Below are 27,078 nucleotides of genomic sequence, written 5' to 3' on the forward strand. Positions count from 1 at the left end.
CTAGACACTAAAGACTGATTGCACAGATTTGCTATTTTGAAGCTAAAATTTCACCATGAACTAAACAGTAATGAACACTGGTGACCCTTTGATTTACACCTTTTATACTACCAGGTTTTTTTTATTTCTTCCATCTGTAAACTATATTTACTTAAAGTTGTAAATGAAGGGTTCATTTAGTTCTTTTTATCCATACAATCAAAATGTCAAAAGTAATTTGCTCTCTTCCTTTAGAAATGAATGAAAAAGCAACCAAACTGCTTTTTTTGTTTGTTTTTTTATAAATAAAATGCCACAGAGCTGTTTGAATATCGCTGCTGGGGTTTTGGACCGCTCATCTTTTGCAACAGTGTTGAAATCATTGAGGTTTAAAGCTTTAGTCTCAGGAGGAATTTTTGGATTGGCTCAGCTGTCGCTGTAATTCCGCATCTAATGTGACAAAGGTTTAAAACTTCTGAAGCCGGACAAGTCTAAATGTTTATCCAAGTCGTTGAGTTAGGACTTCAGTGCAAAGAGCTTTGTGCGGTACAAGCCATGATTGATAAACTTTTCCCAATGTTAAATTCAAAGAAATCATCAAACAGGATGCGAAAGATGACTCGGGACAAAGTAATGCATTTCAAGAAGCAGCTGTATTCGACTACAAAGGCATTTCTAATCCAGTGTCTCTAAGCTGTTTTCTTTACGTTTCAGTGTAAAAAGCCTAGACTATTAGAAGGAAAAAAAAAAAAAAAAAAAAAAAAGGAAACCCAAAATAACATTTTATAAGAAAACAATCATTGAAAAAAAAAAAGAAAAGAAAAGAAAACAGAAATCCCCACTCACCAGTCATTTCAATTAAAATAGAAACACCATTTCATTTTTGCTAACATTTTTTCCCTCAAAACAAATATATATATTTCCTTATATATAGATATATATATTTATATACTTATTCTCAAGGCAGTTGGTCATGGCCAAATTAAATGACCTCATCATGGCCATTTTTCATGTTTCAAAATTAGAAAACAAAAGCTAGAATGGAGGAAAAACAACTGGCGGAGGCACAGCGTACAGTAGGCCCACTGCGCCGGCCAACAGGTACTATCTCATTTTGAGTGAGAGGGAATAGTCCATCAAGGCAGCGTGGCACACAGTCACACATCCTCTGGAACAAGTGCAATGCAAAAGAGAATAAAGTTCTCACACGTTATAAAACTACAGCACACTCCTCTTTCACAGCACTCGGGTTGTTCATCAGATTCCCTTTTGCTTGTCTCCTCTTCCTCTAAGCATCTCTAGGTTGCAGCAGTGAAGGCTTGCGTTGGGCTGTTTTAGTTGGTGGCAGTTGCTGGGAGCTCAGAGTCCATTTGAGGGAGACACGCTGCAGTAGTGAACGAGTTGGGTTTTCAGATTCAACGTCAATTATTGTCATTCCACCTTCAACGACGATGAGGGACAATAACCTACGAGCATACGTGTGAACAATACCGCCAAAAGACAAAAAAAAAAAAAGAAGAAGAAGAGGATCCCAGCATCTTGCCATTACAGTAAAAAAATATGAATACACTGTCCCTGAATACTGAAAACTGCTCTAGGAGTAATGATGCATCTGATGTGGAAAGTAGAGGACACAAGGAGCAGGATTTCAGCCGCAAAGAGGGATATAATGAGGAACTATAAGAGCGACCTAGCTGTAGCCATGCGCTCTCTCTTCAGATGAGAAGATCACAGAGGACACGAGGGGACGGGATGACTGAAGAGGGGCGAGATGGTACACAGACGCCATCATTAGTGAGTGATCGTCTGGAGTGCTGGATGGCGACGTGAGGAGGTCCCTGGGTTACCGTTTACATGAAGTGAATAGGTTTGTTGTACAAATAAGCAAGAATGCTCAGGTGTGTTTTTGTAAGAGAGATACAGAAAAGAGGAAAGGTGTAGGACAGAAAGAGAGAAATCCCTGGGCTACATGAGAGGGGCGCAGTGGAGGGGAGGGGCAGACGTCCCTCAACCACCTCCATGTATCGCACCCCTCAGTTACACCTGACACTCAGCGGAACTATGTGCTTCTCTTTTGCAGCTCCTGAACAAAGGCTGTGAAAAGGGGAGCAGAAAAACAAACGGTAAGTACCTGGAATGCTTCATCCTGAAGCCTAATGAAACATTTTTGATCATTTCTAAGAGTACAAAGTAACATCACCTCCAATAATTTCCTCTTTGACTTTTTGTAGCTCTTTCCGCACCTCCTCCAAGATCTCCTGCAGAAATATGACAGAAAACATGGTGATTGTGCTCAACTTTGACTAATTTTGGAATTTTTTCACATTTTTAGACAAGTCGATTAGTCTATTCTTCTTTCCCAGTTTAACATAGCAAGACCCGAGGCTCCCTCTAAACATGAACATCCAATGCTTATGTAGCATCAGATTTTAATGGGTTAAAGCTGGGAAAGGTGACAATGAGAGGGAAAATGAGACAAGACACGCTTTGTCTTACCCTGAGGAGACTGATTTCTTTTTTTCATTTTACCATTAATAATACTAATATTCTGGTAGCTAAAGGGTGAAAAATGGCACCCTTTTCATATAGTGGTTGAAAAAAGTGTGTTAAACTGCTGCTGTTCCCCTTTGGTAATTTACACAGATCAAATAAGGGCAGCTAAGTGCCGCATCAGAGTGTGCTTACGCAAATACGCCAAAACATTGGAGCTTATCGATAATCTGATTTAAAAAAAATAAATAAAAAATTTTAATTTAAAGAAATCCTAGCATCAGGGCTTGTTTAATGTTGGGATTCGGAACCAATTCCCATTAAATTACATGTAATCACGCTCTTAAGTTTTAGCGATACATTCAAGTTTGGCCATTCACCTGTTTCATTTTCTCTAAATCTGAGTCATCACTTCCACCTGCATCATTATTGTTGCTGGCACCCTTTGCTCTGTAAGAAAAAAAAAACAAACAAACAGACAAATATAAACGTGTTTTATGTCCAAGTCACAGAAAAATCTCTGCGTTGTCAGGGTAACAGCTAATAAAGCTCATCACTGTAGTAAAAGAGGGATGAAGGAAGAGTGAATGGGAAAAAAAATGCAGAAATGTACACCTGGAGTGGCAATGAAGGTAAGCCTTTAATGAAAGAAGAAAACCAAATGAGCATAATTAGTTCCATTAAGAAAACAACCTTTTTCCCCTAATGGATACTGGCTGGGGTTTATCCACCCATTAACCACAGCAAATGTGTAATCATGCCTCAACTTCAGTTGTGAGAGAAGCTGTGTCAGAAGAAGGTATAGTCTATCAGAAGATGACAGCACAAGACCCGGCGATGAAAAACCAACATAAAAATAAGTGTAAGTCACACAGCCAGGCTTCCATCTGTATGCAAAGAACAACACATACAGATGGTACATCTACACGTCCCCTGGGTGTACATGTACGCCATTCTCTGTTCCATTAGATGGTGCTATCAACTGTAAAATATGCTACCCCGGCACGTAGGCTGCAGTGATGCTGCGCTGGCCTGAGAGGGAAAAGAAAGGCAAGAGAAACCGAGGTCACGAGGGAGCGGGACAGCACGTATACCTTAAAACTTGGGGCAATGAGGGAGTGGAGTCCATGTTCTTGGAGATGGAGTTATTCCTGTTAGTGAAACACATACACTCTCCTCTTAGAATGAAAATGAACAGCAGTCACACGAAAATGAGCACACTTGTCCTCAGGCAAAGACAGATATATACAAATAGAGCAAAAGTCTAAAAGACACACACACAGACAGACACACACTCACACTGATGAAGAACTAGTTGTGTGGTGAGTTCAAACATGAGACACCTGGGGGGGGGGTAGTTACAGATTTACTGATGGGCAACTGCAGAGAAATAACTGAATTTAGGATTACCTGGGCAGGGTCGATTTCTCCCAAGGTCTTCTTAGTGTGTCTAAGAGGGAGGATAAAAGAAAAAAAAAAAAGAAGAAAAAATTATAAGTTGCTCATTTTAATTTTGTATCAGAGTGATCAGTGTGGGCGGCATGCTATGAATAAAACTGTTCACTTCTCACCGCTTTGACCTTGAGGCTCTGAATCATCCTATGCAGAAAAGACAAGCGAGTTCTGTAAATACTGAGTCGTGTTCAACCATTTCTATTCTTTAAGCGCCCCGTCTACAGCTCTTCATGTGTAAAACACACCGTTTGCTTGGAGTTAGACAAAATAATGTGACATAAAAGCAGCCCTTACATTGTCTTGTGTCTTCGCGGGTACCTTCTCTCCTGTATCTGCCGCTTTTCTCCTGATAGGAACAGAATCAGTTGAAGTTAGAATGAATGTTTTCTTGTTTTTTTTTTAAAGGGGGTAATGAGGCATAAACAAAGAGCAAAACTTGTCGATAAAAAAAAAAAAAAAAAACATTATGGGAATTGGATACTTTTGAAACTTTTGGAGTCACCCACCTTCGTGCCAATATGGCACTCATCTCACCCATCAAACCACCTCCACCACCACCTCCACTTCCAATAGAGGAGTTACTGCTGCGGCTAGAGTCGGCTCTGCCTATTGGAGATGCAGGGATTCCATCATCCTGCTGAGGGCAGCAAATAGCAATAAAAAAAATTTAAAAAAGGATATTGGCGTGACACAGCTCTGCTAAGCTCAATAGGAAAGACCTGATCAATAAAACAGCCAAATACAATCTTCATAATTAAAAAAAGCACCAAGACTTGTCATCACAAGAGTAGAGAGTATGAAGGTACGGGCTGCACCTATAAGGAACACTGCCCTGTTATCCAACTACAACCTGGTTGGTTTTTTTCTGACCAAAGGAAAAAAAAAAAAATCCAATTTGGTGGCGAGAAGTGAGGAGATTCACTGTGTTGATAAAGACGTGTTTTAATCTTTTAATCGTTTAAAAACGTTTAGTTTTTTTTTTCTTTTTAAATTGCAGTGGACAGATGTGTTGGAGAGTAGAAAATGGACCGTGATACAATTTTAGAGGCTGATCCTAAAGTGTGATTACAGCAACGCTATCCTTAAGTCAGAATTCAGGGTTCGCGTATACAAGTCGCCCTCAGGCCAAGGGTAATACGACATGGCATCCAAACAAACCCAAGGGGGATGTTGACCTCAAACTCTCCATACAGCAGATGTAATTCATATCATTAAAAATGACTCGGTTGATTTAGGTGAGGTAACTGAGGTAGCCTTGTTTTGTGAAGCCATCATTAACAAAGCCTGCTTCACCTGTGTTGTGTCACACAGAGACGAGTCAAAATCTCTGCGGTGAAAAGGTCACAGGTCTGTAGTGGGAGCTCAAACTAAAAGCATCAGTGATGAAATTAGTTAAATACTCACCTTGGACGTTTTGCGAAGTTTGGCTCCTGCCAGGGCGGCTGCTAAGCCCCCTCCTCCCCCACCTCCATTGCCATCTCCTCCTCCACCTGCAGTGGGCAGGGGCGGGGCTGGCGGAGGTCCTGTGGGTGGTGGCCCCGGAGGAGGAGGGATGATGCCAGCGGCTGGGGGAGGTCCAGGGGGTGGAGGAGGAGCTGGAGGAGGGGGAGGACCTGCAGAGGCCATCGGTGGAGGAGGGGGAACAGGGACTAAAGACAGAGAAAACAGACTCTTACCAGAGGAGAATCAAGATGTACAACACGGATGGTGATGCAGCGCACTGCACAAAGAAAATAACGTGTCAGGCTTCGGCCCTCAGTGGAAAAAGATGTATTTACCGTTCATGTCCACTACAAATAACTTAACTAGTTTGTGGTATTTATAGGCTCAGGCATAGATTCACATGACGTACCAGAAAGGCCGATAGATCATCTTTATAAGTTTACCTCAGTGTAAAAAAAAAAAAAAAAAAAGGAAATACTTGCCAATTCTGGAATAAAAGAGTAATCAAGGTAAGATGTGAGTTTAAAGAAACAAAATACTGGTCCGATATCCTGTTTGCAGACGGTCGCTGCAGAACCTGTTTAGTGCAGGGCTATAAAAACACAGGCCAACGCAATCTTTTTGCCTTTACGTCAATGCACTATGAATCAAAAAGTTTCTATTAAATCAGCGTGACAAAAACCCGAAAACCGCTTCCATATAAAACAAAACAAAGTCGAACTCTGAGGGTCAGACATGCAGCAGGATTACTTTTAGCTTGACCTGGTTCTGCACAATTACATAAAGAGAGTAATGAGCGAACTACTGAGACCGCACTGCACTGTAGTTAAGTGCAGTGGTGCTGAATACCAGGTGTTTCCTGACCTGCAGCAGCTTGTCTTTCTTTCTCCAGTCTCTCTCTTTCCTGACGCTCCCGCTCCTGTTTTTCTCTCTCCTGCCGCTCCCGTTCTTGCTGTTCCTGCCTCTGCTGCTCCAACCTGTAAACAAACGCACACCTCTATTACGATCCCACGGAGACATCTTCAAAATAAAATCGCTGGTTTTGAAAATATCTGTCCAAACGCCTACAGAAAGATTAGACACTAAATAAAGCTGAGAAAGAGAGGCGTGACGGGAAAGTCGACACAACTTTACCGTCAGCTTACATTGAAACTTATGTTACTTTCTTAAGGTAGAAACATCAAATCAAACAACCCAGAGGACCCTTTGGTCGTCATTATGTGGGAAGTTGCAGCACATTTTGACAGAGACGTAACAGGGCAAAACAGGACAATTTCTAAAGAAGCTCATCATCCCGATAGGATATGGTTAGCAATGATGACTGAGAGAAAAATGTCCCAGGTGTCGAGCAATAACCTTTGAGCAAATAAGAATTTGACGATATGGTTCAAAATATATCTATTTTCTATCCAGCTGAGGCATGCTTTCCTCACTCTTTTGCAACAACAGCCTGGCTTCTCTCCTTTGGCTTGCTACCTTTAAAAATTCTGCGTAGTTATAATTTTTTTTTGGCATTTGTAGAAGAGAGAAAAGAACGCCACAAATTTTATACACCGAATACTAGATTAGTCCTCGGCTGGACAAAGTGGCCTAATTCAAGCAGCCTCTCTTTGCCGTTTCTCCCTCCCTTCTCCCACTTAACATCTGGGACTCTGCGTCACAGCTGTATACAGAACAGTATGCAGACAATGCACATGCACACGCATGCAAAGTAAGGGTCGTTGTGATTGAAGCTAAGAAAGGACGCTCAGGAAAGAATAAAGGGAGACATTCCCATTGTCAGATGTCAGAGAATATTCTGAACGTTCACCAGAATGTCAATAAGAATAACACCCACAAACACCTGCGTCTGTGAAGGAGATCAGAGGTTTTAAAAGCTCAGTAAGGCACTGCATGGCCGCAGCCAATGGGACAGCTACTAAGTTGACGGACAGCCCCAATAGGCAATCACAAAACCTCCTCCACTGGGCAGTAAATTACCTTTCAGTCCAAATGGGATTAAAAGGTTAATGCCTGGTCTACCTTACAGGTCTCTGAAGGAAAAGATAGATGGATGGTGGAGGAGATGCGAGAGCTTTGCTATCCGTCTAACCTTTGACCTGACTGAGGGGTGGAGTGAGGGTTTAGCAGCGTCAAGTTAATGCCATTAAATCCTTTACATATGCCTGTGTGCAAAACTGTGCCAAGAGGGCAACTGCAAAGTCAGGGCAGCTTGACTAAGGCTGCAGGACAGTTGGCTTCTGCCTGGAGTACAAATTTCACACGTACAAGCACACCCACTCAGGTGCCATCAGAATACTTAAAAATCGATTGTGTACATGTTCATTGATGAAGTAATGATGAGGGAGCACAAAAGCAGCAACTTGGAAAAGCAGAGGTGAAGCGCTCAAAGCGTCCACAGCATGAACAAGATGACCGAGTGAGAAATCCGACCACCGCCATCTGCATTAAGAGTCGGCACACGGAGGAACTTTGGGATCTGTGAAGACGAACTAGGTGTTTTGGAAACTTGACAAACATCAGAAAGCACATTGCATATTTCCAGCAGGGAAGAATGAAAAACAACTGGCTGCAGCTGCTGACCAACCAGAGGAGCGTCGAACAAGTGATGCGAAAGCTTCATCCCAACTCTGAATGAGTGAAGCAAAACACAAACACGTCCACAACGTTTAATGTCGAGGATTTGTGTCCGTATTTAGTCAGAGATGCGAGGCGCATTGTAGTGCCCAGATCTTAATCAAATCGTGAGTTGCTTTGAGATTCCCACCCCACGTGTCCATTTGCTCATCAGCCGCATTAAAGAACATTTTTTTGCTTATTTGGGGCGGCGGGCCAAATGGAACTTCAACTGTAGCTAAACGTGTCCAGCTGTTTTCCTGACAAAATATCACAGCAAAGCAAAAGGGTCACTCGTCTGAAGGTACCTCCGCTGCTGTTCAAGCTCTTCTGGAGAGGGTCCATTTGACACTGGGCGGGGGAGAGTTGCATAACCTGCCAAAACAAGATGGAAAATACACTTAATGTAAACATTGGGTTAGATGATGCAGTAAATGGGTTTAATTGCTCTCGAACAATCCATCTTTGAACTGTATCCTTCTGCCCGCGTGCTTTTATTGATGTACACGCCTTTTGCACTCTTGCTGCGGAGAGTACAAAGTCTGGACGCCTCCGATGTGACAGAGGAGCTCGAATGGTTGGAAAATACCAATCAAGCTTCTACAGTACAGTTAGACTCAGTTGGATTAGATACAGTCCAAATAAGTTCAGTAAAACTTCAATGAAACAGTGTGAACCGAGTGTGTGTGTGTGTGTGTGTGTGTGTGTGTGACCAATCTTGTGCTCTACTTTTTCTGCCCAAACCCAGAGCAGACTTAGCACAACCGTCTATAAGACCAAACAAAGGGCCCCTCCCCCCACCTCCACACAACAGGATGGGCCTTGCCAAAGTATCTTGTTTTGATATTTTCTAAGACAACTAATTAATTTCCCTTGCATCTCCCACCTTGTACACGCGAACATTGGAATTTTGTGGGAAATCCTCCTTCATTACCGCCAAAATAGATCAAATCCATACAGCGCCGTGAACACAACCAGGACACCCAAAGTTCCACGGTAACCGCTAACAAGTAGTGCTTGCTTTAATATTTCCTAAAGTACTTATACTGACAATCCTGAGGCATTTGCTCTCATACATGACCTCCCCTCGCTGGTCATCGTCTTTGTTAGTCTACTGATAAGGTGAAAATGAATTATTGGAGTGTTATGATTTATTCAAGATTCAATACTTTATTGCCTTATCAACATAGCTGAATGGAATGTGTCATGAGTTCAACCAGTGCAAGTAAAGAAATCCCTCACACATTAAATGTATAAAACATCAGAGAATGCTAATTTGAAAAATCTAGCCTACAAAAAAAAAAAAAGAAAGACCCATACACCCTCAGCTTACCATGTGCCATTTCGCCATTTGTGGATAGCAAAACAGGAAAATACGTGAAGTAACAACAAATGCTGATGTAACAAGGAGTCAAATGAGGAGTCCTTTACCTGCATCTGCCATGGAGTTGAGGACCTCCAGCGCATGAGCCATACCGTTGGCGAACAGAGCGGCATCCTCTTTGCTGCCAAAGTTGAGTCCCCACACCTGTCGGGCATCTCGCCACTGGTGAAAATTGGGCGTAGCCTGGTTGTACTTGAGCCCTCTTACAATTGGACAGTTTATAACCACCTGAGGGAGGAGAACACACGATTGGGTTCACAATGGTCGCTACGACAGAGCATATAATAGAACTTTCAGCCGTCAATATTCAAAGAAATGGCGTCGGGTCAGGAGGGAGAGCCGTCATCCAAGCAGAAGATCTGTGGCTCATCGCTGGCTTCCCCAGTCCCCATCCTGAAGTGTCCTCACTTTGCCGCATTATGTGTTTATTCATGAATGTGAGTAAGTCACTTATATTTGGGTAAAAGTATTGGCTGTATGTAACGTAATGTCAGCTCTTCTGATTAAAGCACAAACCAAACTTGTACCTGCTGTGGAGAAGTTTCAAATAAAGGCAAAGATATGACAAAAAAAACTGTTATATCCATTGAGCTATATCCTTTTACTAGAAAAACTACTGAAAGTGCCCCATAAAACCACATATCTGCTCTTGCCTAAAATGATGCGTGTACTTTATTTTTTACGAGTATCATTCTGGTTTATATTCCACCCAGCAGGTGGCGTAAAGCCTTTTAACCAGAAAAAACTCTGGGTTTGAGTGTTGTTTGAATGTGCTGACATGCCATTTTGCTATTTGTTTAACAGCCTCTGGATTCCACTGGGCACCAGGGGAGGAGAGGAGACCCTGTCAGGCTGAATATCACAGGGAGCAACATGCTCTGAAAAGAGAGGGCAGCAAGGTCAGCTGCCACTGCAGACAGCGGCATTTTCCAAAACTATTCGCAATCTTATCGAAATGCAAGAACACGGTGAGAATGAGAGCGGAACCCAGGGAGAGAAAGGAAAAAAAAAACAAAAAAAACATCATTCTCGATATCTTATAAGTGAAGGTCTGAGAAAAGAAATCCACTTGTTTAAAAAGCCAGAAAGTCTTCAGGGAAACCTTGATGGCATGGCCTCACGAGTGTTTTCAGTGCCGTTTTGATCATTCAGACACAACAAGATGAAAAAAACAAAATGAAAACGCGAGCCTGACGACAAAAAAAAGTGAGGAAAAACAATGATGTGAAGAAAATGGGACCAGAGAGAAGATGCGGCTGCGATCGTCTCCTTGTAATTTACCCCCTGCTGATCTCATTCACCACAAGTCTAAATCAAGTTGCATGTCTTCATCAGAGACAAATATAGAGTCCTTACACGCTATCAGGCTTCTTTTTAAATTGTCACAGGAAATGGCTGAACATGCCAACTATCTTACAGGAAACATCATCCACTTTAGGTCCCGTCTCTGGGGAACAATTCAGAGTGCTGAATGTTTAAAGTAGAGAGGCTCTGTGGCAGCAGGGACAAGAAGGGCTTAGTCAAGAATAGACCCACGGAAAGAGAGTTTACCCAGGTTTCAAACTTAGAATCTGACCACTTTTATATGAGGAAATGACGCAACGATGGGTCTAACACAGTGATACTCACTATTTTTTTCACAAGAGCCACATTGGCAGAGCAAAATCAAGGGAAGAGCCACTTTTACGACAACATACTAAGTCCCGTTTTGCAAATATGCATTTCTACATATAAAACATCCCACAAAAAAAAGAAACAACACAACCAATACATTTTCAATTAAGACCACATTTGCCTTAATACTGGGATGAGCAGAAGCTGGCATGCATGTCCTTGACTTTCTTCATGTTGTATTTATAGTTTGTTGTTGTAATCATAGTGAGACATTTGAGATGAGCATGGTTTTTGCCCTTTTTTTAATTAAAACCCCATCCATTGTCCCTGCATCTCGCGGTACACCCGACGTTTGCCTGCTCGTCCCCTCTCTGGCATCTTCATCCTGATTTTCGTTTGTTTTTTGTGCTGGTTTTTGCCCTTTTTTAATTAAAAACCATGCATTGTGCCTGCATCTCGCGCTGGCTAAAGGAGCTAGCGTGCTCTGCGGTCAAGTGTGACGGTGGTTTAAGCGGGCTGCGTTGCCAGGTTTAACAGGGCCCCCTTTAGGAAATACCATTAAGCCTTAATTAATACTTAATACTACAAAAACGTTAAACTCAATAAAAATACTAAATACTGTGCAGTATTCGCTGTATGTTATTTGAAAAAATGTATTGTTATTGTTACCATATTGTTATAAGCTACTATGCGAGTGCGAGCCACCAATTAAAGCTTGAGGAGCCGCGCAATGAGTATCTCTCATCTAACACGTCCTGCCTGTTAACAGTCCGTGCTTCAGAACATTTAATGAAAAGAATTGAAACTCAACTCAAAACATAACAAAACGATAAATCCATCACATCATTTGCAGTGAATGCTCTCCATATAATTGAAATTTCAAGCTCAACCAGCAGCACCCTGAACTTAAAGAGGCTAAATGCGTTTGAGTTGGTTGCCAGTCAAACCAGGAAGCGCACCTGAAAATCTGTTAATGTTAAACATTTCTACAGGCTGTTGGTGCTTTCATTTGTGCCTCAGAATGTTACGGCTGTGAAACAATCTCAAATATACGTTTTATTGCTTTGATTCAGGGCCTTCTTTTTCGGTCGCAATTTGATTAATCTTCTCTGGGAGTTATTCCCAAATTCACTCAACCATCGCAGTCTGCACTGTGCTGCATTTGACTTTTGTGTTTTCAAGTAGGACTGGGCAATAAAACGATCTCAAAGCTAGATCAAAATTAAATCTGTGTCAACCTTGGTGACGAGCGCTTCACATTTTCAGTTGATCCACTGATGGGCCGAGCTGCCTGTCTCCCTAAGCCCAAACAAATGCGACAACAGCCAATGTGTCTGGCCACCATGTCACATTCACACCCATTTATCACAGCAAAACACTGTTGGAGCCAACAGGAACTGAATGCACGTGGGGGAGAATGAGTGGACCTAATTCTGTTCCTGTGGTTCATCTTTACACTTATCAGATTTTATGACCCATTGTGGACATAAAACCTAAGATGCCTGAAACAGAAAGGCTGAAAATCTTTTTTGTGTAACTAGTATTCAGAATAGGACCTACCCTAGTACAAGAGGAACCATCTGTGATCCAGCTGTAAGCTGATTGGCCAAAATTAGATGAATGAGCGCCAGCACCCAGCATTACAAAAAAACAAAACAAAAAAAACTTGTAAATATCACTAAAAAGTTAATCATATTAGCCTCTAAAACCTGAACAAAACAAAGGAACGGAACAACAAGAAGCCCAGAGGTTGTCGAGCCTAAATGCGATGGCGGGATTACGACTGATTTTCACCCACCGGTGGGCCATAACGTCACTCCAGCATTCCTATCTGCTGTGTAAATACAACCAGGGAAAAAAAAAAAAGCCTTTGAAGGTTTGTTGTATTTTGGGAAGCTGTGCAGGCCTCATAACCCTCAGAGAGCCCTAAGAAATGTTTGGTCAGATAAAGATAAACCATCTCACACGTATTTTCGCACCACGGGCTACACAGCTGTCGCAGAATAACTACAAAGACGTGACCCAAACACACAAAGTTGGTCAGGCGCATGCGTCCAAAGCCGGCAGATGTACCTGCTGGTCTGACTGCATCTTGCGTCCCACTATCCTGAAGGCATTGTTGGCGGGGTTGTGATAGATCTGGACTCTGCTGAAGGCTTGGGGTCCAGAACCTGCTGGGAGCCACTTCTTATTGCCATCGTCGTAGATCATCACAGTAGCCCGAGCCTGGCAAATACTTGACTCACTGCAAGACAGAGGACAAGACAAACAACAGAATAAATACACAGCACAGTTGGGGTGAGTCTTGAGAGCCAGAGAGGAGCTCTCGCTAAGAATACAGATATTAAACTTCATATCCACGTTGGTGGGGTTTTAAGTACCTACAACTGAGCTTCATGTTAAAACTCCTTTTAAGGAGCTATGAAAACAAGACAGAAGCTTTTGCAGAGTTCAGCTCAGACCACATCAATTTTTGGAGATGACAAACCTAAGCTAAAAAAAGAAACTTTGTACGTGTTAGAACAAAGGTAAGTACTTTATTTGGCTGATGACAGCCACACAGAGTTAATGTATAGTGATGACAGATCTTTATGCCTTCATTTTTTTGGTATCAAAACTCCTACAAATTAAATGGTGATTGTACAAAGGATCAGGTTTGCAGCATTTTGACATTATAAGCTACAATATGCGTAGGTCAAAATTCAACTTCTGTCAAAATCGTTTGTGTAGGATGCAGAGTGGGGAGCAGCTGGAGCGGACGAAGTAAACACACGGATGAGGGACGGAGGCTGGGAGCTGGAGACACCGGATGGACAAATGAATGAAAAACAGTGGATCATAAACAAAGCCTGCACAAAGATGAGAGCCGGTCCATCAAGACTCGCCTGGTCTCATTCTCACTTCATCACAAAATCACAGCGGAGTCCACCTGCATGTTAGCTAGGACTGGAAGAGGCAGGGCTGGCATAACCAACACCAAACCGTGTGTAGTGTAACATGTTTAATAGGTAAAACGCAGAAAGAAAAAAAATGTTAATTTCTGCTCGGAGAAGCAGTTTCGTTTGATCCCAGACAAGATGGGAGGTCAGACAACAATGGAGAATGACAAAGACAGGAAGCTGTGCCGAGCTCCACCAAACAAACGAGGCCCTGGAATCTTCCACCTGCTTTACACCAACCTCCTCCTCCACATACACACACACACTTTGTAAGAAAACAGTCACATGAAATGCTTTGAAATCCGTGACAAAATGTTGATTTATACATCTGTGCATGCAGGATACACACAGCCGCATGCCAGTCAGGTATTACCACTGCAGTCTGTGTGTCACACGCCAGACAGTTAGAACCAAAAGGTGAATATTTGCTTGTACAGATGTAGCCATATCACAACAAAAGCTGCCCGTTGAAATAACTCACAGAGAAATATTTCTAAGTTTCAATTATTTACCGATTGGTAACAAAATGGTTTTGGTAAAAGAACACATTATATTCTAATCAGCCCTTCATGAAATTTGATTTAAAAAAGGAGAAACGGCAGAAACCAAACCAGTGTCCAATAAAAACGGTTAACAATGAGCTCAGGAGTACGACGAGGGGGGCAGAGACACAGAGGAGCAAAGGTGGCTGCCAACTGTCAATTCCAATTCTCTATTATTCCTCCCAGTCCTCTCCTCATTTGCCTCCCATGCTTTCCCAACAGTCCCCTAATCCATCTCTTCCAGCTCTCCCTCCATCTGTCCCGCCCGTGATACAATCTGCTACTTCCTGTGACAAGGCACTAAAGACACAACCCACTTCCTGCTGCCAACACTGCCTAATAAGGACCGCTCCAGTCTGAACAATTGATGCTTGCACAGACAAACAGGTCCTGAATTTTCCTACAAGTTGATAACATTTAAATTCTGTTTGCATTAACTGGGAAATGCCCCTTTGGCTTTGCTGCGAACAGCATAACAGGGGGAGAATAACGTGCAACAGAATTAGGATTCCATCAACTTTCCAGGTATTTGGGGGAAAAGCCAGCATAACCAACCAGGAAATGCTCAAATGTTTAGGCGAACAAATATCCCAAAAGAAGTGGAGGGTTTCGTAGAGAAACAACGAATCGGTCTGTGGTTGGCGAGCTCAAAACAAAATGGATGGTTTTGGATTTGCTGTCAATCACATTATTTCTTTCCTAAAAACATCAAAAAGCCTTCCTGTGATTGTGTTGTTTGGCACTCATCTTATAAATGTGCGACAGACACAAAGACACCGCCGTCCATTCAGTTTGTCCATTGCAGCTTTCTCTTCTCTGTGCTTCTGGGCAGATCGCTGAAAACATCCTGCACTTCAAACATTTCTCAATAAGTCTTTGTTCGACTTTTCTTTTCTTTAAATAATCACAATTTCCATATTGCCAAACTACTCCTCTATAACTGCCCTAAAGCATTGTGGCAGGACACACGTCAGCTGTGAGAAAACATTTTAAAGCAGAAAGTGAGAGAAGTCTAACAGCCACTTGTAATGTCTGTATTTGGACAATTTCCCTAGACGACAGTGACAGAGCTTTATTTAATACGACCAAATTGATTAGACGCGGAAAGCTTAAACACTTGACTGAACACAAGTTTTCTCAAGTCATGTTTTAAATGAACCCCTCTGTGTGGGGGCTTCACATGCACAAACATCTACTTGTTGCAAGGCTTGCTGCCATTTATGGGCAATCTCAGAAATATGTGGAACGTGTTGGCGGCGTTGTTGGTACTTTAGCTTTGCTCAGCTTTGGAAAAGACAAAAGTCAGTTAGGACAAAGATCCGCTTAGTGATGGACTGCTTTTGGACAAAGACGAGGAGCAGAATAACATGTTTTTTTTAAGACTTTGAGGGATAATTGGTTTAGTCCACACCTCTACAATGTACTATATGGACCTATTAGACGCCCATACGTGCAGCTGCCCCAGTATGCATGGGACTGCAAATATGCCTATACAGCCCCAATCGGTTTGTGCATGTGGATTCAGAAAGCATGAATTCCCTGTTATTTTCAAAGTTCTTCATTCCTTAACCTCTCTGTTCATTGGCTTGAGTTCTCATTTGATCAAAATCGTGAAATGCTTTTAACAGCACAAACAGGGGCTGTTTATGTGACTGCATTGCAGAGCTACTAAAGTGTCAAGCATATAGATTATTTTGATTTTAATAACTTTAATGCACGTGTGGTGTGTAGCTTGCAACTGTGTGCTGTAGGAAAATGCAAGTGTCAGACCGAGACTTGGAATCTGCAGATACTTCATCTTAAATGACCGCTAGCTCAGATGTATGCTAACTGTAGATCGATCGCAAGTAACAATAAAGCACACTAAAGAAGACTTATAGATTTGTTTGAGATCATTTCGAAAAAGCGCAACATTAAAACACATCTGGTCTAATTAGCTTATTTTTCACTTTTACAAAGTCAATGTTGGTATATTTTAAAATAAGGAACTAACCATGTTACATCATCACTATGAAAACTGAGATTAAAGTGAGCATTTTTACCGAAGTATGCAAACTCAAAACCCTCCGAGCCTTGACTGTAGCGTTTACTCCCTCAGTAGGCAACAGCCTGCCCATCATTCACTGCAGGCAGCGTCAAAACACCTATGATCGAACTGGTCCTGCATCGAACATGGCACTGCATGCTGTTGATGTGCGGGGCAGAGAGGGCATATGGGAACTGGTAGGGGGACAGAGACACAGGACTGGGAAACAGATGCATATTTAATGGCAGAGAAAGCGATGGCTGAGGAGTGAGACTAAGTGAGCGGCTGCATTATTGATAGAAATACGGACACAGACTCTAAAAGGGTTAGTGGCACATGTGCATGAAGACGTGGACTTGCAAACATCCTCACACCTGTCAGCCTGCCAACACGTGTGTCCGTGTTATCCCAGTTCACTGGGCATAACGGGCTGCAGAGAGTTGGACTGGATTAGACTGGACTGTGCTAGTACTAGTGGAATAAATGACCACAGACGTGGTCATAAACTATCTATTCCTGTACTGGCTCAGACTGAGACCACCAGTTAACAAATGAGGGAACAAAAGCCATCTGTGTAACCAAATGACCAGTCGACTTAAGGGGTTTTCTCTTAAGCACAGACAGGTCGCAGGCTGATGCTCCAGGAGGGATTTCGAGACACCAGCTTTTAAAACACTTCAAGCAGAGGACTTTATCACAGAAAGAAAAACAACAAAAAAACAAAACAAAAATCACCATGATTGCATGTAAACTGTGCTCTCGCTGCACTTTAACCTAATCTACTTAATTTCATTATCACAGCCAAGGGGAGTACCTCATCCTTTAATGATTCTGTCCTACCGGTCGGTCAATGAGGAGTTAACAGGAAATCACTGCATCGCTGGGGCACGTGCTCTCTTGGAAATGTCTGTATAAGGCTGTGCTCTCACAGCTTATTTTCCAAATGTGCTGGCAAGTATATTCAAGCCCAGTGGCTCTGCTTCTCCCCCCTCTCCTCCTCGTCTTACCTGACCCTCCCACTTCGCTGCTCAGTCATTTTTTCTCTCTCTCCGCATCAAAACTTTCAGCATGAATACAGTATAAATACTGAGCTGAGATGCCTCTCGGTGGTAACCTTGTAGCGACGTGTCTTATGTAATACTGCAGGATCTGCGGCCACAGAGATCAAGTATATCTGATTTACAGCTGAGGAATAACTGAGCACAGATGAACGACACTTTTTCATAGGAGTATGCTTCCATTCCATTCCATGCATCACGATAACAGTTTACTAAACAAAAGGACAATAAACACAGACTTCCTTAAGTCCATACAAGAAAGACAGAGGCTACATAGTGCTGTCTGGACAGCAGAGTAATAAGGTTCATCTCTGCATCCTCCATGAGCCCATAATACCACTCTATGAAAAGCTTACACCCCGGCCTCCTAACTAAAGCCAAATATAATTTCTCAAAATGATGTTCAGGTTTTTTTCCCCCCCAGTTATTGTTGCCTTCAGGAATGTCTTTCTCCGAGGCCAACAGACACTGAAGAGGACTTGCAGGAATATCTCATGCAAAACCATTCATGGCATACGACTGCATGTAACAATAGTGTCCATTCAGCGCCGTGTCTCTTTAAAGCGTTTTTTGAGCATCGAGGAATGAGTCACACACCATGCACGGCTGAAGAAGAAGCACAAAAGGTGAGAAACAGAAGTCGCATTCAAATTAGTAGCCCTGAGGTGGCCGGGCTGCACTTTAGATGAGTAAACGGTGATTCATTAGTTATTTTCTTCTTTGCGAACATAAAAATAAACTTAAAAACCCACCACACACTCAATCCAGACACGTACTGGCAATAAGTCACTAAATAGTCTATGCGGTGTGTCTCCTTCTACTCGATGGCTTGATAAAAAGGCTTCCTATCCTTTGTGAAATATCGCATTGCATGATTCATACCGAAACGCTAAGAGGGGAAACAAAGCTAAAACCTAAATCTGTTTACAACTGAATGCCTCTGTCTTTTTTTAAATGCAGCTATGGTCAACTAAAAATTATTCAAAGCCACATTTCACGCTCGATATTTTTGAAAAACTGAAGCCGGCGCTCACGCGACGTAGCATGCGGGGTGAAACTTTCCACCGCAGCACCTGTGTGGGTGACAGTCGTGTTCCAGACATGCACACAGCTGCGGACAAAAGTGAGAAGAGGAAGTGTCATCAGTGAAGAGGCAGCATGGGAACACCCAGCATGTGCCTGTGGGCACCCGGGCTGTGCGTGGAAAGAGAAAGAGAAGTCAGATAACCAACTTAAAATGGTTCCGAACCACTCCGTTGCACTTTAAGCTAAACATAACTGGAATATTTATCGGGCACTGCACATCACTACAGTAAATTAGATACAATATGCCTGGTAGACAGGATTAAACCGAGAGCACATTTAACCGAGGTCACGATGGTGGCAGGAGTACTTGACCTCTGATGCCGACTCGGGTATGTGAAGCCCACACAATAGTCTGTTGATACTGGGCCCAGTCATCTGACACTGTACACTGTCCTCACCTCACCCTCAGGCCATGTATGCAGTTGTCGGTTCAGCACATGACTGAAGTAAATACATCCAGAGACTAACCCTGAGGTGCAAGATAAGCTTTCGGACTGCAAAGAACAGCTCCTGTTCTGGGATACAGTAAAATGTTAATGTGTAGCTCAACATCCAGATGCCCGAATCAAGTTTGTTACTCATGTGGCTTCTTTTCTTCCACTGGCAAGATAGATGAGGTTATGTTGATCAACAGAAACTGCTAATTCTTCGGGGGATTACACTGGTCTTCTCTGTTTATTTGGGGAAGTGAAAGATTCTTTGTTTTCATTTTTTATTTTTAAAGAAAAATATTCATCACTTTAAAAAAAAAATAATAATAAAAAAAAAAAGGATGGCAAAGCAGAACTAATTTAAAAGAAAAGGCATAACTTTTGCAAAGATGGCTACTTTTTTCCAAAGCGATGAACTTTAAATGAGTCAGCATCTCATTTAAAGAGAATGTTCATCGTTTCCGTGAAACATTGTAATGCTCTGCCCTCACAACTGGGGACATAACAGGAAAAGTACATCTCTGCCAACACTTTTCTCTTAACGCGCTTTAAACTTGAATAACTTTGTCTTTGTCCTTTTTTCCTCTGCTTCACTCTTCTCACACAGGTCCTGGCTTGCTGCTACACTAACACACACACACTAACTGCAGGCTACTGCTGTCTGCCTCCCCGAAGCAGCCACACAGACACAGGCATCTCAGCTATTCTTAAACTCTTGTTCTAAAAATCTCTGAATGAAGTCAGACATCTTAAAACTCTCCAGCTGAGGAAACGTTTCAGCATTCCTTGAGTGCTGACTCATCACTTGCCAGGCATTGGAAAGACTCAAAGACATCAGCTTGGGTTTTGACCACTTCAAGAACAGAGACGAATTCCTTCCTGCTTTAGAGGCAGTGAAGGTTGTGTGTGTGTGTGTGTGTGTGTGTGTGTGTGTGTGTGTTTGTGTGCGAGCACATAGGTGGAGGGGCATGACTGGCACACTCGATGCCCATATTTGGAACCATCTCACCTCTGTCCTCCTCACTGAGCTCAATTCCTTTTACAGGTTGGAGCACATCCTTTTTGACTCAGGCCAAGGAGGAGGAGGAGGGCTCGCTCCCCAAGCAACTCACTGGGGTAAACTACACTTTCTTGACTTGTACACGCCTTTCCTTTGCATTAAAAAATTAAAAATTAAAAATAAAGATGTCCCTTTGTCTGAACTTTTGGGCCAAAGCTGAGGGGAAAAAAAGAAGGAAACGCCTAAAATCACACTTCCTTCTGATAGCAGACTTTGACCTTACCTTAATTTACTTTGACGACCATGGTTACCCGGTCAGCTTAGTCAACTTTGGATTAAACTCTCGAGTGGTAATGTTATCCATAATTACAACTCACCATACAAGTACTGCTTAATGATAATGCCAGCCAAAAGTCTCCTCCCAGACTCCTCCATCTACTGCAGCCTTTGCCCATCAGCAATCGCAAGTATCCCTGATAAGGGAGGCTAAGATTCAAGGACTTGACTTATAGGAATGTTTACAATGGCTGACAGCTTAAAGCTGTTTTTATACTAACTCGGGTCCATTATGCTCCATTAAGCAGGGAACTCCAGATGAATCCATTGTGTCTTCATGTCCATTAGCTGTGCTGACCATACGGTATATCACTACAACATCTATACTCAGAACGAGCTATGGTTTAATGACATAAACGTTAGACCAAAGCTCTCCCTTAAGCTTCGATGATGTCACTCAGTTTGAGTACTGCCGAGAGGACCACAGGGGGATTATATGAGACTTTGACTTCATTTGATGACAGCAAAATCCTTCCTTCTGCTCAACTTCAAGCAAACGATGGCCAGATCTTTGCAAGAAGAGAAATCGAACAAGCTGAAATACAGGTAACAGCCCACAACATACTGGTTTAGTATGCTAATCTCAGAATTAAGTGTTTTATATACCCATAGGATACTTCGCAAACATTTTAGTCACTTCAATTCTGAGAATTTCGTCCATTTCGCAGAAACCGCTCTAATCGGCCCCAAAATTCTCGGCATGACAATAACACCTTATATACAGCCCTACTCATAACGAACCATCCGAAATTAAGAGAGATGGCTCCCAGAATCTTACAGTTAGCAGTCAGAAACTCAACCCAGAAAATTATGCGCACCAATTTTGAGAGGAGCTGGCAAAGATCAGGCTCGGCCAAAACCCAAACGGAATAATATCGGAGGGAGGAAGTGGCGCCACAGGAAATTGTGTCAAGTTCACTAAAGGGCATGCGGCTCCATTGTTCCCGACCAAGAACCAAACAGTTTCTCCAAAACCCCCAACACCTCCCAAAGCTCACACAAAAATATAAATAATGCAATTGCTCAAGGAGAATCCCATCAAACAACTATGACAACTCCTAAAGCTAGGAGCTAGTTCTGGAACAGCACTTGCAAAAGATCACAATCAACGTTTTTCTCTCATTTTCCGGGAATTTTTAGACTCTAAAGATCGGAAAGCAGAATCGAAAGAGTCGGCAGTGACGCAAGCGCAGAACATGATAACGAGCTTTTAATTATAACCCACTGATGAGTTTCTGATCTCAGCAGAAAAGTACACGTTGTTGCATCGCGCATCATGAAATCATGTGACTTTTCCTACCTCACTGGCACTGAATTGTGGGTGGGCCATTAGGGTCACGTTACTGCGATAATGAAAGCTGAGATCGTCGCCTGGTGCGTAAAATCCGGGTTGCAAGACTGGCAACAACAGATCCGAGGAACCGTGTATTCCCTGACCCGGTTAAATGGTAACTGGAGAATGTAAAACATTAAGATGCATCAAGGTGCATTGTTAATTGTTGTGTATGGACTGACAAGTGAATCACAACCAAATTGTGAGACCAGTGAAGATGCACGGCACACTTCGAATATTAGTGAGTGATATTAACTGTCTAAACTGTCTAAAATGTTAAAAACGGTTCCCAGCGCTCCAAAGACACTGACCGATTTAGGGCTGCGTACTATTTCCCTTTTAATTAACAGAAAGTGTTTTGAGCGATCAGCAAACTATGCAATATTCGATTAAATTGGTTACCTTTTTTCCCATTATTCACTCTCTATGTTCAAGCTAACATCCAAAGTGTTAAAATGGTTGTTTACTGCGATCACACGGGCAAACAAAGAAACAGTACTCACATTTGGAAACACGAATTTGGTTCAGACTGAACCGGTTGACGAAATCTGGGTTTCGAGGCTGACCAACAGCGTTTCCAACATTTTAAGCCATGCTTATGTGTATGGTGGACATTGCTCAGTCCCTAAGAAAATGTTTACTTTCCTCATCCATCTTTAGCAGGAACAGCTTCACCATTAGGGCCTGGATTACTTTACATAAATCGAGCAAATCCCAGCTCATACCTACTAGAATGAGGGGTGAAATGCAGATGAAATGATATAGACGGAGGCAGTTGTTACTTCAAAAGCTCTGGTTTAAGAGGACTGTAAACATATTACACACATTACTTTTACTTAGCACTTAATTACCTGGGTGATAAGTTCCAGCATCAGTTTCAGAACACTAAGCTGACTAACAACAACAACAAAAAAAAAAAGTGAGAAATGACTAACAAAGCAGTTAAAGTAAAAATTTAGCTTACAATAAATGACTACAGACAAAACACAAGTGCCTGAAGGCACAATATAAGACAAAAACAGCAGCTACCACCAAGGAAACCGGCTTTGTCACGAAGTAGACAATGGAGGATTTTGTACGTTGAGCAACTCCTGTAGCAAAGCGTCTAATCCAAGAGGCGAGCCAGCATAATGGCCTATTTATGAGTGCGAGAGGTGGGAGGGCCGAGAGGGGTAAATTGTTCCAGGGAAGGGGGTAGCAGTCATTGGGTGCTGTGGGAGACAAACTAACGAAGCAGGACCATTTGGAAAAGAAGGTGGAACGGCGAGGCATGTGCGCCTTGTCAACATTTGAGCTCGCCGTCATACAGCAACACTCCGAGGAGTCCCTTTGAAGTCAGTATCAACATGCAACTCTTTATGATGCATGAAATTAAGACATTATTCTTAATCTTTAATGGATAAGAATTCCCAAAAGCACACCCCAATTACCTCAAATTGTTATTGCTTCTGGGGTGGAGGGGCTAAGAGTGGCTATCAGGAGGCATGTGGCAGGAAAACTAATTTTACCACTTTGTTCATGCTACAAAGTGCAATTATCCTTGGATATAAAGAATATAAAGAGAGGCACAGTCGGCAAAAGATTAGACTGATGGTAAATCAGAACTTTGCCTTCCGAGAGAGAACAAATTCACCTGGTTCAAACAAACAAACAAAACAAACAAAAAAAACAACACACTAATGTTAACCGACTACATCTTTGATATTTTCAATTGTACAATAAAGACTGAGCTCAAGCTGAAAGACTTCAAACAAACAAGCAGAAAAGAAATGACTATGCAAGGGATCGTGAGCAAGTAGAGGCACGAAATACGAGTATCCCAACACATCAAACACACACATACACGAACATTACACAACAACAAAGCAAGAACACACTGCTGTCGCAACCCCGTAATGTGTTTCATTGAGCTATCCTTACAAGGGCATATGCAATAAATATTGCCAAATTCCTTAAATAACAGCCTGTTGGGACATGGGCTGACAAAGAACATCTTAATTCCGGAAAATGATATGACAGCAATACTGCAAAGGTCACTGTTGGAGCTGCATTCCTTTCTAGCTACTGCCAAAGCAGAGAAAAGTGGTGTCGAGACACAAAGGAGACCGGCGGGGGGGGGGGGCGGGCTTCTCCCTGCTTTTAAGAGTGATCAATAATAAGCTCTCGCCAGAGTACAGAGGAGGAGCCCCGTTTGCCATCACTTCCACACATGTAGACTGAGAACAGCGCTGGCGAGTGGATGCACTGCACCCGTCTGTGGGTACAATCTCATCACAAGTGTTAATTCTTCAGCCCAAGGCAGACTTACTGCAGGTGTCAATCGGGACAGGGTTTTTAGTCCCAGACCTGTGAGTCAACTTTCAGTGAAACAGATGCACTTCCTGTGGCACCTAACTCAACCCAACCCCCAGGCCTGAAGTGCTGACGTAATGATCTGAAAAACAATCATTGTTATTGTTCACTGTGACGAGGATGCAAAAACAAACAAAAAAAAAAATCCCCCAAAAAAAACACAGAAGAGATGCCTAGTTGTACGTCTCATAACTGGACATTCAAAACCGAGCGTTAAACGACTTTTCAAACGTTTCCCAGTCATCAGTTTTCATTTCAGGGGGGCAAGCCTCGGGTTCCCACAAATAAAAGGTGCACTGGCAGAGGTTAGTGGGTTTTGCTCTGTACGACGGTGACCCGTCATGAAGCTTCCCGGAATCACTTTCTCGACCAGATCGATGGCTGAACTTTTGACCAACCGACTGCACTCCCCGTGTCAACATTTACATTCCACACTGACAATGAGCACGACAGGAGCCGCATACCAGTCATTACCCATTATGCAAGGTTACATGAACCGTTTTGGGTCACACCGGAGAGACAGTCAAAGCTGCATCCATTTAGAGGAAGAATCCCCCCCCCACACTCAGCAGGCAAAATGTAACCTTCCCCATGCCAGGAGACGCAGCTACACATGCAGCCAAGTCGCCTTCAAGTTTCATGGTCAGGAAGATATTTCGTCTAAGTGCTGTGGTGTTGTCATGGTGAAGTGCATCTGTGTCGCCAACAGTAACTTTTTGCTCATAACTTGTATATCAAAGATGTATTTAAAAAAAAACAACAACAAAAAAAAAAACAACAACAGATAGCATCCCTGCTAAAGCCACATTACGCACTACTCTACATCATATGGAAAGAATGCTAGCAGAGTGCTCCTTGGTGATAAGAGCATTACCTTTATCAATAGCCAAATTAATATGGTATGCCTGATGCGATACTGCGACACATTTTTCATTCAGGTCAAGCGCCACCTGCTCCCACCGCTATCAGAGTTACCACGCAGAAATATGGGCCAGACAAACAGAAACTCCAGACCAGCCCTCAAACTCAGCCGAGGTATATTGTTACAGAAAAGGGCACTGCAGAAGGTTTGAGATAAGAAAGAAAACAACAAAAAACTTGTTCCTCAGGTTAGCAGCTCTGCTCCACCTCAAGGTCCAGAAATTAACCCTCAACTGGCAGGCTTTCCTAAGACAAAAAGCTGCTCCTTAACACCAGTGATGGCTCATCCTGTTTAAATGTGAGGGCAGAGAGTGCTGACCTCCAAGCGCGTAACCGCACTGGGCTGCAACAGGACGTGGAGCCTTGTAACACGGCGAGTTTTTTTGGCAGTGCCGGTGCAAAACCCTGCCATCCCCACAGGGAGGAAAACAGTGGAGCGGGTGGGGGTGGGTTTCATGTGTGTCTGTGGAATGCATGACATGTTATAAACAGCACATGCGTTTTGCGGAGCGACCAAGTGATCTTTGTGCAGCTCAGAGCCACGAAGTAACCGCTCAAGTGCCTCTGAGCAACACACTGGGACCCCTTTAATGTGCGCTATAAAATCAAGCTGACCTTTGACCTCTTTGGTTATGAATACACTTTTGTCCAAACCGAGGTGTTCGCAGCATTTCCTCTTTTTCCCCTTTTCCATGAAAGTGGCCGAGTTCACTTACATGCACTGTACTCCACATTGTGGGGGGAAATCTTATCAAAAACCATTAAAGTTTTTTAACGCACAAAAGTGTGTCGTTGTCAACTGGCCCACTCAACTACCTTAACTTGTTTATACTTCTTTACTTGGGGGGGGTGCAACATGTAAGTTTTCACAAGTGAAGGTCACAAAACCCTGCCCGAGTCCATGTAGCTGGAACTACACCAAAACAGCCACAAGCTCGAGTTATTCCTGAATGAATGTGCCATTTGGTGAGCTGGGAAACGCCGCTGCGGAGATTAACCAGCAGGCGGACCGAAGAGGTGTTACGGGGTCATCTTTTTTAACGGTCGCCTTTGATTAAACTCGTAGCCGAAAACAAAACAAAAAAAATGTAGCCTGGAAACACAATGAAGATGAAGGGATTTGAGCCGCTTTACCAACCTCATTGTTCGGCCAGAGTGGAGATCCTCTCCTCGAAGGCAACTTCGGCTTACTTCAGGGCTGAAGCCCGGCTTTGAAAGTCACGCTGGTGAAATAAAAAACCGACCGAAATGGGAGGAAAAAAACAGCGCATCTACACCCGCAAACGGGGTAGCCACCAGCGAGATAAAGAAGCACACCTCGACGATTTCCTGGTTGTGTGGAGCGGGAGAGGAGGAGGAGGAGGGTGAGGAGGAGTAGGAGGAGGAGGAGGAGGCGCGGGTAGATACAGTAGTGGAGCGCGAGCTTGTCAACTCCAATCACTATCCCACAGTGGTTTCTACGAGCAAAATAAGTAAAAACCGTGAAGAAGCGCAACTACACAAAAAACCCCACTCTTCGTTTCACACTTTCAGCTGGTTTACCGCTGCTCACAAGACCCTAGTCCTGTGCCTCCGCCGGTCGTTTCTCGTTTCTCGTTTCTGTTCGGTCGCGCGGTAGGACTCATTGGAGTCTGGCCCAACCCGCGAGCTTCAAAGCAGGCTACAATCCCACGATGCGTTCATGTGTACCTCGTAAAATGGCGTTTCTGTCTTTTGTTAAATCAGTTGAAAATCAAAGATTTAAAATCTGTAACGTGGTTATATCAAGACGTAGCAAGTAACACATTCGTTTACTCTTACCACATCCTCAAAACCCGCATTTAACGAACGTATCATTTAATTGAGAGCCACAACCCAATGTTGTATTTTACACATTAATTCATCAACAGCATCTATCAAAATACATAATATACTAACATGCCAGGTTCATTTTTGTCTGTCTGCAGCTAATATCACACTTTGCTTTACAACAATAGGATCACTACCTCATACACTACATAAAAAATAAAAAAAATTGATGGGCTTGAGTTTATTCCTTGTGGTTCTTTAAACCATCAAATTGAAAGACATGAC

At 42.8% G+C, this 27,078-nt stretch overlaps 1 protein-coding gene across 2 annotated transcripts; it reads right to left on the reverse strand.

The window, feature by feature from the left end:
- Nucleotides 1–613: 613 nt before the first annotated feature.
- On the reverse strand, nt 614–26,632 carry vaspb (vasodilator stimulated phosphoprotein b). 2 transcript variants are annotated; one of them, XM_075473809.1, is made up of 14 exons: nt 26,144–26,631; nt 13,055–13,226; nt 9,415–9,595; nt 8,292–8,358; nt 6,232–6,344; nt 5,329–5,573; nt 4,431–4,561; nt 4,219–4,270; nt 4,041–4,068; nt 3,880–3,919; nt 3,564–3,620; nt 2,850–2,919; nt 2,180–2,237; nt 614–2,073 (listed from the first exon to the last, which is right to left on the reverse strand). In XM_075473809.1, the coding sequence occupies exons 1-14, from the start codon at nt 26,146–26,148 to the stop codon at nt 2,039–2,041; spliced, it is 1,254 nt and encodes a 417-aa protein (XP_075329924.1). In that variant the 5' UTR covers nt 26,149–26,631; the 3' UTR covers nt 614–2,038. The 2 variants fall into 2 exon arrangements, with proteins under 2 accessions (XP_075329924.1, XP_075329925.1); XM_075473810.1 differs by lacking the exon at nt 3,564–3,620 and having other exon boundaries at nt 26,144–26,632.
- Between the last annotated feature and the right edge of the window lie 446 nt (nt 26,633–27,078).

Source organism: Odontesthes bonariensis, chromosome 9, assembly GCF_027942865.1.
Source record: "Odontesthes bonariensis isolate fOdoBon6 chromosome 9, fOdoBon6.hap1, whole genome shotgun sequence".
Lineage (NCBI taxonomy): Eukaryota > Metazoa > Chordata > Actinopteri > Atheriniformes > Atherinopsidae > Odontesthes > Odontesthes bonariensis.

What these genes read in the sequence shown, in the direction of transcription:
- vaspb (XM_075473809.1), bottom strand. An exon ending in AGAAAGACAAGCTGCTGCAG is followed by an intron (nt 5,574 to 6,231) that starts GTCAGGAAACAC and finishes CTCTGTCTTTAG; the next exon opens with TCCCTGTTCCCCCTCCTCCA. An exon ending in CCGCGAAGACACAAGACAAT is followed by an intron (nt 4,069 to 4,218) that starts GTAAGGGCTGCT and finishes TTTTCTGCATAG; the next exon opens with GATGATTCAGAGCCTCAAGG.